Genomic DNA, 16,099 nt, shown 5'->3' with positions numbered 1-16,099 from the left:
TCTGGTTGCATATACTAAAAGAAAAAAAAATAGTTTGTATGGACAATCCTTTATTTATGTTACATAGAGAGAGGGTAAGAGAGGTGGTGCTCCATTTAGGATTTATTTACCTCAAATTTGTTTTTCCAGACTCCTTCCCCAGGATTACCCATCCCTCAGCAAAAACTAAAGAGATGTCAGAAGTGACTCAATTCCAACCTCACCCCCCAATACTACACTTCATTTCTTTAGTGTTTTCAGAAATAATTGTAGAAGGATATAAGGGACCACAGCTTTCAGAAGTTTCTGAATGGTACAGACCCAATACCCATATGCATAGCTGCACTGAGGACATGAGTAATATCCCTGGTAGCAGAGGGCAACATGCAGCCACAAGCACGGGGAGCTGTTTAGAATGTCGGCACAAGCCCAACAGAATGGGAGAGAGGAAGGGGAAGTGTTTTTTCCCTCCAGTTTCTTTTTTGTCCTGCTTGAATTGTTTCCCTCCCATTGACGTAAGGGGGAGGGAAACAAAACTATACCACCTCCAGGTCTAGTTGAGTTCTCCGTTCTAGGGGCATGCTTGGAGACTGAGGCTTTGGGTTGGTACTCCCAGGGACTGGCCACTGATCCACTCCCTTCCCCGTCTCAAAGAGGTAAGGGCTACAGATATTTCCACATGGTGTGAGAAGGGGTTCCAAGGTCAGATCTCACCCTCCAAGCTTGGACCTCTTTCTCTCTCTCTCTCTGTTGTCAGAGGTGAAGATCTGACCTGGGATGCCTTCCCAGGGACCACCGAATTGCACCATTACTCTGGTTAACTTCCCTTCAAATGAAAATAAAGGGCATTCTTCTTTGTGGGCTAGCTGTTTTTTGCTTGGACTACAGAATCTTGTTAATATAATATATGTTAGTATCAGCCCTTTTAGGCTGGGGGCTCACGACAAATCTAGGGAAATTATTACATTGGCATCTTGCTGCTTTATCATCTGATAGCTGAAAGGTTACAATTTATTTTATAAATATGAAAAGGACAGAGAGAGCACACTGAAATTCTCATATTGATTGCAATGAGACAAATACTCAGCTATGCATTTCTCAGACTGATATCAATGGAACTTAAATGTATTTTGGTGCTTAAAGTACTTGGCTGCTAACTACATGTGACATGCAAATGTATGCAACTGAAACCCAACTTTTTTTTCTAAATTAAAGAAAACAACTGTGGGAAGATGAATTTGGAGCAGAGAAGAAGCAGAGGGGAATGGTGTTTAATCTTTTCCCCACCTACTGCTTCCCCACTCCAAATTCCCACATCCTGAAACTGTGTTTCTTAACAGCCAGCATTGGAACTCTGTGTGCATAATAAGTAGTTGGACAAAGTTTCTCTGAGTTGTACGTGTACAAGATGCAAGTAAACTATGAGTCTCATGTTATTTCACACAAATAAATCCTTTCTTACCTGAGAAATGCTAAGAACAAAACGAATAGAAGGCAGTAATGTTTTACCAAAGGTACTCTATCTGCCTTTCTTTATTAGTAGCAAACTAGTGAAATCAACAAGGAGACAATGATAGGCTAGTTCTTAGAGAAGGTGCTGGGATGGCCACATTTCTATATGAGAGAGAGAGAGAGAGAGAGAGAGTGCAAGCCAGTGTTCGGCGATGGCTTGAATGTGAGATTTGGATGTGGGAAGCCCAGATTCAAAACCCCACTATGAAGTTCACAGCTCATTAAGGGCGCAATCTTATGTCCCCTACACAGCGTCTGGGGGACATAGGATAGTTCAGTTTCTGGGATCTGAAGTTGAAACCAGGGTTCTGACCTCAGAGCCTAGAAACTGCACTACCTGCCCCCTAGTAGCTGGCATGGTTCTCTCTGCTCCAGCTATGTCTCCGAACTCCAAAACAGAGCATGGAGACAGCGAAAGGGGGGTGATCTCGGGGGCAGGGAGGGGAGGACACTGTGGAAGCTGCTTTACGCAGCTTCCTATGTGCATTCAGGCCTCCTTCCCTCTCCACTCCCTGAAGCCGTGCCTAGATGGGTGAAATCACCCAACTAGGGAAAATGCAGGGCAGCCGGATCACGGAGGCAAGGATTGCCTCCATACTCTGGCCACCCTGCAGCCTCCAACTTTGGAGGCTGCCAACTCTCAAGATAGGATTGTACCCTCTGTGACCTTGGGTAAGCCATTCCTCTCAGCCTAACTTGCTTCACAGGTTTGTTCTGAAGCTAAAATGACAGACTGAGCTTCTGCAAGGACAGTTTAGACACAAATACAACAAACAAATAAACTTTAAATGTTGCCAGCTGGAAATAGGATTGTGTGGAGGAGTTGAAATGGAAGTGAAATAATGCATTTTTAACTTACCACTTAGAACAATTATATCAAACTCCCCATTGCTAATAGGCTGGTTTTGGTAGGAGATGCAGGCATGGAAACATCCCCTACGGAGTAGGATGAGTTTCAAGAGAACTTGACAAGTCTGTCGATTGGACACCACAGACTTCTCAAACAAAACATCAGAAGGCTCTTCTTCTTGAGGACCAAGCTAGACAAAATGAACATACATTAGGCTATATTAATGTGCTCTACTCTTATAGAAGATGAAGCAGAGAGGGACAGACATCACTTACCTCATGGATTGAGAGGCTGTAATTGTGCTCATCTATCAGTGATACTGAATTACTGGTAGGATTATCATATTCATCTCTGGGAACTATCTGCAAAGTGTGTGGCTGTCCACATGTCAGCACCAGAGTGGAGAAATGGCAAACAATTTTGGTTTTGGAGGGAACCACCATTCCTGAAATAAGGAATAAAAGACATTTCATAAACGTAATATATGGAATGAAGAGTACACAGAGACATGGAGGTGGAAAAGAACTAAGCAACTAAATAGTGGTAAAGAAGCAGAAATTGAAGCTGCTGGACAAAGAAATGCATAGAGTGGGTAGCTGATGACTTCATGGCTGCAACGATAATCATGGAGCTCATTGGTCCCACACATAGGGTAGATCACACTCTGATTTGGTATTCTCAGTGGGGTAGGGGGATGGTGATTTGGATGCGGGAAATTTCCTCTCCATGCCTTTGCCATGATAAAGATTACTTCCCGGTGAAGCTTGATTCTTCAATCTGCAGCTATGAAGGACCAATTACAATAGTTTCTCCCTGGAGACTGAGGGATTCAGACACCCCCCCAAGGATCCTGCTGAAGCTTTAACTTGGGTGGTTGGCATGATTGGTCCTAAGCCCTCTCCCTGACTGGATAGAGTTCATTCAGCTCCTTGATTTACTCAGGAGTTGGGAGCAATGAAGCAGATAGGATGAGATGATGTACAGATAGTGGACAACTCAAAATGAATCCAACCAAACATGAGGTAGAACTCATTTTATAGTATACGACACGGTAGTGATGGTGGCAAGGAAGCAATACTTCACCATCATTTTGTCCTCTCAGAGCCATCCAATGGAGCTTTTCCAAGTGACTTGGGACCTTTTCCAACTTGGTCAGAAAAGGAATATTAAGAAACCTTCAGAGCCCCACTATGACTTATTTCCTAAGCACTTTGATAAAATTGCTTCTATTTGTAGTCATTTGGATCTAGCTTTATTTACAGTAGAGTCAGTGGATGTGTCTAGAGCAGTGTCTGTTCAGATCTCATTGGATGAATGTTAGGTGTTGTGGCTTGGGGATGTGGACAGGTTGCATGGAGAAATGTAGCCTCTTTGCTGACCCTTCGCCAATCCTGACATATAACATGTATCAGGAGGTCAAGCAGCTGGGTCCAAAATGTGACTAATGCCTTATTGCAAGAGGAAGTGGTCTTAACCGCCTTAACAGCCATGGTCATCTCGATGGATGGCCTATGCCAAGAGAATGGAGGGAGTGCCTCACAGCATGACACTCCTCTGAAACGCCTTCCTGAGACTGGGGACACTGTGCTTCAGTGACTCCATTCCCATTTCAAATAGCTGTTATTTAAATTAGTATTCTTCATTCTGGTCTGACCGTCAGTTAAATAGTGAAAATAAACTCAAGCTCATTCCCAAAGTCGGTACACAGTGTAAGCAAGCACTCTGTTCGGGGTAACAATGCAACACCGAGTATGGTGATGGTGCTAAATAAATGTTAAGTGGCAGCAGTAGTAGTAGTGCTCATATACAATACATGTTTTCCCATCTATGCCTTGGCTTGTTATTGGCTTAACCAGGCCTTACCTGGCTGAAAGACTTTGTAGTAAGGACTATATGCCACATTCAAGCCTCCAAGTTTTATGCTGATCTCATAGCGTCCAGCCTTACGTACAGTGAATGCCACCTTCACCACATTGGAACTGGGCTCCTGAAGTACCTCCTGGGTCACAGGAATATCCATTGCTAGCTCCACATGGCAGATGTGAACTCGCAGGCCCACAGGACGATGGGCAGGGAAGGGCTGGCCATTCTTATAGAATAACTGCATGGGGTTATAAAGAAAACCAGGTGAGCAGTGAGTTGCAGAGTCATTAGGTAAGTTATTTTATCAATGATAAAAAGGATGCAGTGAGTGCAAACATCCCAATGTTCCATAATACAATTAGTGTCCTAAATTAGACTGAGGTATAGAAATGTAGTTCTGTAGCTCTGAGCCTAAAAACACACAGTACAAATGTTTACACAATTAAAAAAGTTACCACCTCCAAATATGCTTCAAGATAGAACACTTCCGATGTGGAGATTAGCCTATAAGGCAAACTCAATGAAACTAAGCCCAGAAGGAAAGCGTACAAAACTTCATCCTTACAAGGAAATCACTAAGCATGACCTGTCTGAATCCAACAGCCAGAAGCCTACACAAAACTCACTGCAAAAACAAACGCATAGGAGATACCCCCTGGATATTTCCCAACACTGTGATAATGATACCCATCAGCATGGGAAAGGTTCAGCCTATAACACGAAACTGACACAAGAAGCCACAAGGAATAATCCCCACACCCCCTAAAGAGGGGATTTTGCCCTACAAATAGTAGTTCGACCCAACCCCCAAACAGTAATGGAAACAGAAACATTCCCTTACATGCACTCGGAAGGCCATGCTGTGGCCCACCTCACAGGGGTCCTTCCAATCCCAGAAGACTTTGCAAGAGCGGGGATCCAGGTAATTGCCTCGCACGTAGTCATAAATGGTCCGCTCTCCTCGGCGCTCCCGGTCCTCATGCTGGAGGAAGCTGACTACACGTGCGGCAAGCTCAAAGAGGAACTTAATGGTGAAAAAGAAAGCTACCACAGATACTGTGATCCCACCTGTCACAAGGAGAAAACAGATAGCATATAAGATCCAGCAAAAAGCTGAAAATAGACCATCAGCATCAGCAACAGCAATTCTTGGCACTGAAGACTGCTCAGACCCAATCTGGATGAGAATTCACAACATTTAACCTTGAACTGGAATTCTCAGAGGGAACTATTTCTCCACACAGGGTGAAGTCTTACCATTAGGTATAGGTCGCAGTTTTTGAGTACTATTAAAGGGCAACAAATAATAAGTTATTTAGCTTATTATATTTTACTGGAATGGGAGCAGCATTTCAATTTTTTGCCTCAAGCACTAAAATATCTTTAGCGGTTGTTGGCACTGGAACAAGAGCTAAATACAGAAGCTGAAGACGGTATGATGGCAATGTTATGCTAGGCAAAGATGACATACAAGTTAATAAGCGGAGTGATAGCGAAACAGGTTATGAAGTTCACATGACTGAATTAAATGAAGTAGAACTTGAAGGCTCCTTCTGAATCCAGTAAGCAGATTTTCTTTGCTTACCAATAACGTAAAACATTAGGTCCCTTCAATGAGACACACAGCTGAGGATCACAGCTGCATCTGGAATGGAAAGAGCAGATTTAGTTCAATATCCCTCCCCACTACAAGTCTCCTAAGAAAGGGTCTGACCCCTAAGAAACATCAAACATTCTCCAATCTTTCTATTTTTCCTAAATCTACCGTCCACTTAAGGAACCCACCCTCCACTAATATATTACAGTTCTAGAGCGTGAAACTGTAGACAGAAGTTACAAAGACCAGTATAAGAAACAAGGTTACAAAGTCCAGTATAAGAACCAAGGTATTTTGTATGTTGTTTTGAGTGGAAATTAAGGATCACCAATATTCCCCAGCAAATGTTTACAATTGTCAACCAGCGAAAGTGTCATCAGAAAAATTATTTAAAATTAGGGATGTCAATTTCTGACACTCGCAGTAACATTTATTTACAGAGTTTACATTCCACTTTACATTTCTGAACGCATTTCCAAACCAGTTAACAATATTAACAGAAGTACAATACAATAAATTGCAATATAAAAGTAGACCTGAAGAATCAATATATAAAAGCAGCATCAACAACAATATGAAAAAAAATCCAGGAAAAAAAAGCAAATAAAATAATCAGTACATAGGTTCTTGGGTGATAAAAACAAGCATTAGAAATTCAGATAAATGTAAAGGTCTTAACATGGCCCCTAAAACTTAAGAAGATGCCTGGAAGAACTCTTTGACGGGGTTCACATGACATACCAACCCATCATGGGCTGTTGTCTGGAACAATCCACGATGGGTTAGCGTGTCATCCGAATCCAGATAGCTTCCCATGGGGTGGGTTAATTTTTTGAAACAAGCATGGCAAAAAACAATGGCTTGTTCTAGGGGTTGTTTTACCCATGATGCGGGCGTGTTGTCCGAACCTGGGACACCCAATCCAACATGGGTTGAGGGAAGCAGTGAGAGAGTTGCTTGGCAAGAGCAGGAAAAATCTCTGCCGCTCTCCATGATCACTGCCAAGCCACCTCAAGCCTCCCTCACCAATGGCAGCCCCTCAAATGGTGTTCAAATGGCGCTTCAGAGACTCCGTCACTGGTTCCCTGACATTAAAAAAAATGTATTTATATTTCTATACTGTCCAATAGCCAACGCTCCCTGGTGATTCTCTGGCCATTTGCACAAATGGACTTTTTTTATTTTGTCAATCTTTCACTATTGTGGAACAGTGCTATGAAGAAATTTAAAAAGGGGAAAAGAGGGGTCCTGTGAGGCAGAACCCGTCTTGTCTGCCCATCCTTACCCCCTTCCCGCTCCAATCGTTACCCCTTCTCAGTCACCGGCTTCATTTTTCTTTAAAAAAAATGTGTCAGTCACAACAGTGCTATAGCAGAATAGTGCCATAGCACCAAGATGAAATTTAAAATGGGGGGGGACACACACAAGAGAGAGGATAAAACTGACTTTAATATTGACAGAACAGGGGAAGTAGTGAAAACATCACATACAAGCACCACAATATGAGGGGAATTGAACAGGAACGTAATGTCCCCGGCAGCTGTCAGTCGCTCCATTGGAATAGCACTATAGCACCATGAATAATTTTTTTAAAGGGGAAAAGTGCTTCACATTACCGACTTCTCAAGGTGATGGCCAGGATTCAAGGGGTGGACCTGACCCCGGGAGATTTTCTACTTGTAGTCCACACTTCCCTTAGTCGGCATCCCCTCTTTTTCAGAGCAACGCATCCCCCCCCCCCCCGCCTTTTGCTCCTATCGAATTTGTTATAAACGTATTCAGGGCAGCTTAAATGTGTATAGCAGCAATTTGGAAGAAAGCTGCTACTCCAACAATATCTGAATGGTATGGCAGAATATGGAACATTGCAACCTTATCAAAATTAACTTATTACAGAAGATCAAGGAAAGGCTAAGAGATAAATGTATTGAAAAATAGACCTTAATTGCAATGTTCTAGAATAGCAAATATCAGGATAATATTCAACCATATATTTTCTTCTGTTTATTGTAGAGTGTTTCTTGTTCTTTTATTATGTGTAAAATATCATTTTTATATGTAAGAAGGGATGATATATTTGTAGAAAATATTTTTTTAATCATACCTTTACACAAGCTCCCATGCCCCAAAAGAAAATACGGGAGTGCCCATTCCTCAGCACCTTTGTTCAACATACAGAAACCTGTAAACTGTCAGCAGGAGGGGATGACTGCCAGATCATCATTGGGACAAATAATCCAGGAACTCACAATACAGGTTCACAGCCAGAGAATCAAGCACAACAACAAGTTGACCATCACAAGAACTCATACTCTGCATTGTCACACCATGCAGCCTGCACGAGATTTGCTGGGAGATTTCCTGAAATGAAATTCAAATCATTATCATTACATTTATCAAATGATCAAAAAGCTAGACAAGAAAGTAGAACAAGAGCATCACCATCACTTGACTCTCAAACTTATCGAGCTAAAGTGCATGTGCATTTTTCATACATTATAGCATACATACACTTTTCCTACACAGACAAGATACTCAGATAGCAAAATGGTTTTGTTATGTTACGAAGGTTGCCGAATGCTTGGTGCTTCCAGTCCTGAGACTCAGGGGCAGTCTGAACAATAAAAGGAGTGGTGCCTGCAGTATAGGAGTTGATCATAGAGGCCCAGTTCGTACATTATGATAACCCACAATTTTTTTAAATTGTGGATTACCATAAATAAGTAGGAGCAGCTAAACAACTCATGGACTTTCTGTCCATGGCTTGGTTAGTGTTACGTGCAAACCAGAAACTCTGGTATCATTCTCCCCTGACAAATCAGAGCAATTACCCAAGAACAACCTATTTGCATGTAACGAATGGAGGAACTGCGGGCTGCTGAATTGCTTCTGCTTGCAGTCGGAGTGATCAGGCAGCGTGTACCAGCAGGCTGCTTCATACCCCCTAACTGACATTTTTTAAGCACCTGGTTTGCATGTCACAACAATCCACATTTTTAAAAAGAACATGGTGGGTTGTTGTGGCGTGAAAACCAGGTGTGTCAGGGGTCAGAGCCTGGACAAGGAAGCAGAACTAATATTAAAAACTCTCATCAAGCCAAGCAAAATATAATCTACCATTTGGTTCTTGCTCTTCATCTCAAATTTTATTTCTTCTCTTAAGAGACTTCGAGGATGCAGTTAAAACCTCAAAAGTTCTGATCAAACCTTGAGACCTGGCAACATTATAAGTAGCCTTTAGCAAATCTAGATTAAATGAAATACAGTAAAGTCAGAGCAGTTGCTAGCAAGCTGACAGAATCAGCACAGTAATGAACAAGGCCCAGGCAAAAAGGACACTGTACATCAGGTTAAGCCAGATGATTAGTAAATGCATGTGCCTTAGCCGCATTTTAGCCTGTGTGCTAATCTCACAAGTCCACATTCAGGAAGAACAGCACAATGGCCAGTCTACATATAATGGACTAGAGAGGGGTGAGGAGGACAGCTGTGCTGTTATGCACAGTACACACACAAAGTCAGATTGTGGTAGTCCTGCAAGTCAGCACTGGAGAGCTCACAGCTTTAATTTGAAACATTAATAAAATGGAGCAGAGAGGGAAGGACCTATAGGGATGTCACTGATACTATCCAACAGCATTCAACACCCATGGACATGATGTGCTAAGGGTGGAAATCACATTTTCTAAATACAGTGGTACAGAGCAATGGACAATATATCTTTGCAACAGAAGCATTATCTCAAGGGGAGACAGCTCTAGATTCTGTGCAACAAATGAACACAGCATTTATTGTACAAAACAAAGAAACAAAAATGATGTTTGTGTGGAAGAGTTTCACTGATAGAACACTTTACCATGTGTATTTGAAAACCAAAATTTAGCTTTTCTCAGTTGTATGACCAAGCTATTCATCTACGGGATATGTTCATAGATTAAAACAAAAGGTATTGTTTACCTGTCTAAAAGTATTACATGGCAATCTAACTCAGACCAAAACAATAAATCCTACAAATACATTGCAATACAGGAGAAAAAAACCCCATCTACACTGCTATGGCTTCAGAAATGCCCACAGCTTTCAAAAATGCTAGGTCTCTTGCCAAAACTCTGACCTGTATCTAATTATTCCCGAGACAGAGAACTATACAGGGGAAAAGGAAAAAATGGAAGATGAAGGGGAAAAGTACACCATCATCTATACCTGTCCAAGCCTGTCACCTACTATCAAGCAAATCCCCTACTATCAAGCAAATCCCCTAACCTTCAATAGTAATGCACCTGTCAGAAGCGCTCTAGCTGCCTCCCCTCCAATAGCCAACTCAAGACACAGATGAGGATTCTTTCCAAGGCTTTATTCCTTTATTACTTAATGACTCTTACAGATACTAATCACTAGCGACTAGGCAAGGAACTGCACTGGGGTAGATAGCAGAGTAGCCTAAGCTCCAGGTAAGGCAGTTGGTCCCCGTTTGAAGGAGAAGCGCAGGAAGACTCTGAACTTATGAGCTATGGAGAGATCCTCCCTCTTTCCCTTGGGTCCTCAGGACGCGACCGTTGTTTTAGCACCAAACGAGCAGAGAGCCTCCTTTCATCGCTCTCCATCTGTCGCCACTCCCTGCGTCTGCGCTGAGCGTCCAGCAAGCCCCCCTCCACCGCTCTCTCACTGCCAGGGTCACTATCTCTCTCAAGAATGCTGGCAGGAGGAATCTCTGCCAGTTGCTGTGCTTGTGAGAGATGAGCGAGCTCCTCTCTCACGGATTGCTGTTCTTCCTCAGAAACAGAACTGCTCTGGGGCTCTATGGGCTCAGTTTCCACCCTGACAGAACCTGTTATTCTTCTCTCTTCTTGAAGATCTGAAGCTTTGCTATGCTTCCACTCACTATAGGCTTCCACATTCTTGAGAGAGATGGCAAGAGTCAGGGGAGTAGTTCCAAATACATTTACTTGTGCTTCACAAAAACCCAGTCTCCAAGAGTCAACACATACCAGTGGAAATCCCATTGGCCCAGGCACACCTTCCTTTCCTTGCTGAACAGGGGATTCCAGGTAGGTAATATATTATGTGGGTCAAAAGTCTGTTGGTGGAAGATTAGCTTAACTTTCTAAGTACACATACACCAAAATATGTATCAGGCAGACAGGAAAGGCAACTCAAGATCTTAGCTCTTCAACTGACTCTCTGCAATGAAAGGAACCACAGACCCAAATGTTCTATTGTGACACAGGCTTTATGGCAAGCCTCAAATCTTTATTGTACATTAATACGACTGGTTAAAAAAAACTCCAATGATCAAGGGGGCTGAACAGAGCAATGGAGACTCCCTGTCACAGATGCTTCAGTCACCTTTCATAGAGAAACCCAACAGGGATCCAACTATTACTGCTGCTACCAACCTGACTAGGCTAGAAACAGCTCTAGGCTGGAGATGGTGTATCTTCTAGGCCCTAGGATTGACTGGGAAGGGACATAAGCTGCCTGCTGTCACCCCTATAGCCACTTCTAGGGCTGCCTCAAATTCTGCTTCGCATTGCAGGGATCAACTATAAAAATAATGTGGACTGGTGTGGGTAAACTCAATCAAAACACCCTGTTACTTACTGAACAGTCTCACTTTTTTCATTTTCAAAAGAAAGGGAATTTATTTCAATACAAACTTTGTGTTCGTTTCAAGTATAAGGCAATCTGAAATGTAGACTCAGAATTCCTTTCTATATCAAACCAAGAAATGTAATCACGGCAGGAGATAAAACTAGCACTTTGAGCTGTCCTTCCATTAGCATCCTCTATGCCTGATCAAATGGCAGATTTCCTGTATAAATTTTGACTTGAAACTTGGCAATATCTTTGCTATTCTTCGGAGGTTAGAATTAACTCTGCAACTCTGATGCTGTTCTTACATGAACTGTTTCAGAATTCTCCTTGCCTGAACCCCAGTCTCACTCTGTTAGTAAATTTAACTCTGATTCATGTGCTCTATATGAAATGACAGGCAAAATGCCTACCAGGCAGACAGAAGGGAGCTGACACATGCAAAGCCCTTTTGCACCACAAATTAGGACGAGCCAACAAACTTATTTAGGGCACAGAGGAACAGGCTGCTTTGCATATTTAGCTAGTACCCAGGATATAGTGACTTTGGACTGGAGAGCTAATTTGGATCAAACTACTTAAAACAACTAAGTAATGAACAGGGAAACTAATAAATAATTCAAAAGATACTTGTTTAGATAGTCCTTCCTTAAAATGTGGGTGATTACACAGATTCTCTGTAGCCTTCTGTGCACAGAATCTGATCCCAAGATACATGGATGATAAAGTCTTTGGTAAATCAAAGAATTTGAAAGCCATTCTCCAAATTAGAATCTATGAAAGTTATCTGCACATTCAAGCTTTTGATTAGAATGGTCAATTGCTATTGGGCCAACACTTCATTTAAAGTGCTAGCAGGGATAGTATTATGGTGATAGCAGCCTCAGAAGTAGCTTTTTATGAAATAATAAAGCATTTTGACCTGTTAGCACACTCGGCACAATGCCCTCTGCCCTTCCATGCAGTGCTGAGTGCAAGGGTCTCCTTGGTGGTCCTCTATAGTGACTGTACAGATAAATTAACATATTCTTGCTTTTAGAGTTACAGGAAAACATCCACATTCAGACAAATATGTCCTAATTTCAGCAAAGTGCTACTGGCATTCTGACAGTTCTCACAAATAAATATGGACACTGAAATATTATTACAGATTAAGCCGACCTTTCTAATATGGCTACCAGAGCTCCTGGTGCACCACCTTGTGACATATTTCAAGAAAAGGGAGGCAGGCAGGCAAAAACCACTTCGCACAACCTATTCCAGATAGACTTCTTCTCTCTGTCACAAGACCATCTACCACTACCTGCCCTGTAGGGAGGATTCTGATCACTTGTTACTTAAACCATGTTTGTGATTTTATTAATGACAGCTGATGTTATCTGTAAGATGTCTTGCAAGGATTTGTATCCTGATATAATTGAAACAAATATTTAGCATAAACTCTGTATATATTATGGGTAGTAAATATCTTGTAGCATCTGGCAGTGGTACCCATACCCATACCCCTCCTCCATCAGACTATAGCAACTTTATATTCTCCATCTCTTTGTATTCCCTTATTTCTTTTTTGATAGAGTTACTAGCCTGGAAGCTCAGGGGAATGATTCTATTGTATTATATCTTGATTTCAGCAAAGTTTTCAATGATGTCCATCATTACATTCTTGTTGATAAGCTGTTAAATTGTGGACTTTTAGCTGGTTGATGGACTGTACCCAAGAATGCTCATCAATGGCTCCTCGTCAACCTGGAGAGAAGCAAAATATGGAATGCTGCAGGGTTCTGTCCTGAATTCATTGTTGTTCAACATATTTAGAACTGACTTGAAGATGCTTAGAGGAAATTCATCAGATCTGTAGGTGACATCAAACTGGGAGAGGCAGCTAATCTATAATGATAAAAGAGCATGTGGGTTTGTCTGCGCCATAGCGCAAGGACCATGAAACCTAGACACCTAAAACTAAACATGCAAACTAATGGGATCATAGAGTGTGTACCTCAGTGTTATTTTGTTTTGTTAATTTAAAGAGCAATCTTATGGTTCCTGGGTGAGTCTCCAAGGAACCGTAGAATGGCTTGGAAGGCCCCTTCTGAGGTCGGAGACAGCACTCCAACCTCAGAAAGGGGAGCTGGAGATTCGCCATCTGTCCCCCACCCCGCACAGCCAGTGCTGAGAGAACTGCCATTGGCTGCCTTTCTGAAGTCAGAAAATCGACCGTGGAGAGGGGGGAAAGGGAGCATTCCAGTGCGTGTGGAGGAGAGGAGATAAATTATATCCCGGCCTATATAATTTATAGGATATAATTTATCTTGAGCCTCTTTCCCTCCCTCTCCAAAGCACCCTCACTAGCCGGGCTGAAAAGCACATCTAGCGAAAATAAAGGTGATTGGAGGATGGCAAGGCAAAGATTGCCTCCGTCACTCCTCCTGCCCTGTTGGCTTCAGCCCAGCAGGGCATAGGAATCTTGGAAGCCTCTGAGTTTGGGGGCTTCTGAGCAGCTAGGGCGCAGTCTGTAGAATTGCACTCTCCAACATGTCCATGTGGTTGAAGCCTGCAGTAACATCTTCACCCAGCAGGGGCAGACTTCCCTAACCAGCACATAGTTTTGCAGTCCATACAGTTTGAACCCATGGAAGATTAGTAGGCCAAGGAACAGTTAGATGATGCTAATATCTGTGGGGCAGCTCCTCACAGGAATGGAATAGACAGATGTCCCCTCAGGGGTTTCTAGGGCCGCACTATGGCAGGGGCCATGCCTAGAGGCGCCAGCAGGAATGGCTTTACTTAGATCTGGTGAGCACAATGTGTCCAATTCTAACAGCTGTTTAAGTTTGCTTGAAGGCTTCACTCTATCAAACTAAGGGTTATTCCAACCTGTGCAAAGCAGGGTCTGCTTTGTGAAGACCTTAGAAGACAGAAACAGGATTCAATATGACCTTAACGGGACAGAGAACTGGGCCAGAACTAACAGAGTATATTTCAGTTATAAATATGATGTTCTGCATAAATATAGGATAGATAACATCTGGCTTGACAGCACATCTGAAAAGGATCTAGGCATTTTTGTACCCCACTACCTAAACATGAGTCAACAGTGCAATGCAGTGGCTAAAAAGACTAATAGAATTCTAAGCTGCATCAGCAGACGTATAGTGTCCAGATCATAAGTAATAGCACCATTCTATTTTGCTTTGGTCAGATCTCTCCTGGAGTATTGTGACCAGCTCTAGGCACCACAGCTTAGGAATAATATCAACAAACTTTAATGTTTCAGAGAAAGGTAACAAAGACATTGGGAAGCCTGGAGACCAAATCATATGAGGAAAGGTTAAAAGAGTTGGGTATATTTAGCCTGGAGAATAGATGATTAAGGGCACAATCCTATGGCCACTAGACAGCAGCTAGACAGTCACAGGATTATTTGGTTTTCGGGAACTGACCTTTGAGCCCGTGCTCTGAGGTTGGTTCCCAGAAAACTGCCTTCCTGCCCCCTCCCCCACCGCCTTGTAGGTGGTGTGGATCATCTCTGGCTCTGCGCTTGCAAGAGCAGCGTAGAGCAGCGTAGAGCAGGAGGAAAGGGGGCTTTCCCAGGGGCAGGGAGGGGACTGCAGAAGCCCCCCCAAATCTGAAGCGCTGTGGTTAGATCGCCAAAATCAGCCATCTAGCCATAAATGCAAGGCAGCTGGAGCATGGAAGAGAAGATCCCTCTGCACTCCACTCGCCCCACATTGGATAGGCAGTCACCTCTGAGTTCAGAGGCAGCTACCTATCCCCATAGGATTGCTCTCTAAGGGGTAATATGAGAACTATCTTCAAATATTTGAACAGCCGTCACATCAATAATGTGCAAGTTTGTTTTCTCTTGCTCCAGAGGGTAGGACCCAAACTCATGGGCTCAAAGTACAAGAAAAGGAAGTTTAGGAAGGATTTCCTGACAGTGTGAGCTGTCTGACAGTGGAACAGGCTGTCTTGAAACGTAGTATACTCTCCTTTGTTAGAAGTTTAAGCAGAAGCTGGATGGCCACCTATCAAGGATGCTGTAATAGCAATTTCCTGCATTGACACAAGGAAGACCTTTGATACCCCTTCCAACTTGCTGATTTCATGCGTAGTGCTATATCAAGCTACAGAACATTTTTGGATTAAAAATTCTCTGTCTCCTTGGATCAATCCCATTTCAATTTAAAGTTTAAAAAGGAGATTAAATTTTGTTTATGTGACATGAAACTTACTTTGTACCAGTACAGTAGTCATAATCAAGCTAAAGACTACCAAAAAAAGCGAAAGATCTGGATGAAACAGTCCAGATACTTTTTATACCCACAGTTTCCCAAACATATAATCCACCAGACACCTTTCAGCATTAAAGCTTTGCATAACACTTAAGCCCTCTTTTATAAGGATAGCTCTTTGAGAAATCTCTCCATGAGTATTTACTCTTCGCCACTACTCGTCACTACCTGTTTATCGCTAGAATCACATCAGCAATGGAAGAAGCTTTGTCGTGAGCGAAGTCGGTCTATGCAGAAGTCACTTCCATACAGCGAATTGCAAAAATCCCATGTGTACTTTGTCACATGTGTGAATGCGCACACACACCTATTTTATTGGATGTATTGGGAAACCATTGCCAATTGTGGCTTCCTGCTGTGCTTGTACATGGTGAAACTGGCATGTTTAATCAAACTTGTATTAGACAATGCAGT

The 16,099-nt window shown here is 42.6% G+C and overlaps 1 protein-coding gene across 2 annotated transcripts in view; it reads right to left on the bottom strand.

Annotated features, from left to right (window-relative positions):
• The window catches only part of AREL1 (apoptosis resistant E3 ubiquitin protein ligase 1), a 39,106-nt gene that overhangs the window by 20,694 nt on the left and 2,313 nt on the right, over window positions 1–16,099 (bottom strand). The window contains exons 2-7 of one of the 2 annotated variants that reach the window (XM_084842343.1): window positions 7,906–8,162; window positions 5,790–5,849; window positions 5,046–5,272; window positions 4,205–4,442; window positions 2,617–2,786; window positions 2,351–2,531 (exon numbers count right to left, since the gene is read on the bottom strand). In XM_084842343.1, coding sequence (XP_084698469.1) covers window positions 2,351–2,531; window positions 2,617–2,786; window positions 4,205–4,442; window positions 5,046–5,272; window positions 5,790–5,805 — 832 coding nt within the window. In that variant the 5' untranslated portion in view covers window positions 5,806–5,849; window positions 7,906–8,162. Of the gene's footprint in view, window positions 1–2,350; window positions 2,532–2,616; window positions 2,787–4,204; window positions 4,443–5,045; window positions 5,273–5,789; window positions 5,892–7,905; window positions 8,163–16,099 lie in introns of those variants that run through there. The other variant, XM_084842353.1, reaches the window with a different exon arrangement.

This window comes from Heloderma suspectum, chromosome 1 (genome assembly GCF_057233095.1).
Source record: "Heloderma suspectum isolate Gila_16-S chromosome 1, 16-S_ref, whole genome shotgun sequence".
In the NCBI taxonomy this organism is placed as follows: Eukaryota; Metazoa; Chordata; class Lepidosauria; order Squamata; family Helodermatidae; genus Heloderma; species Heloderma suspectum.
The sequence above is the reverse complement of the archived record's forward strand: the minus strand, read 5'-3'. Positions and strand labels throughout refer to the sequence as shown.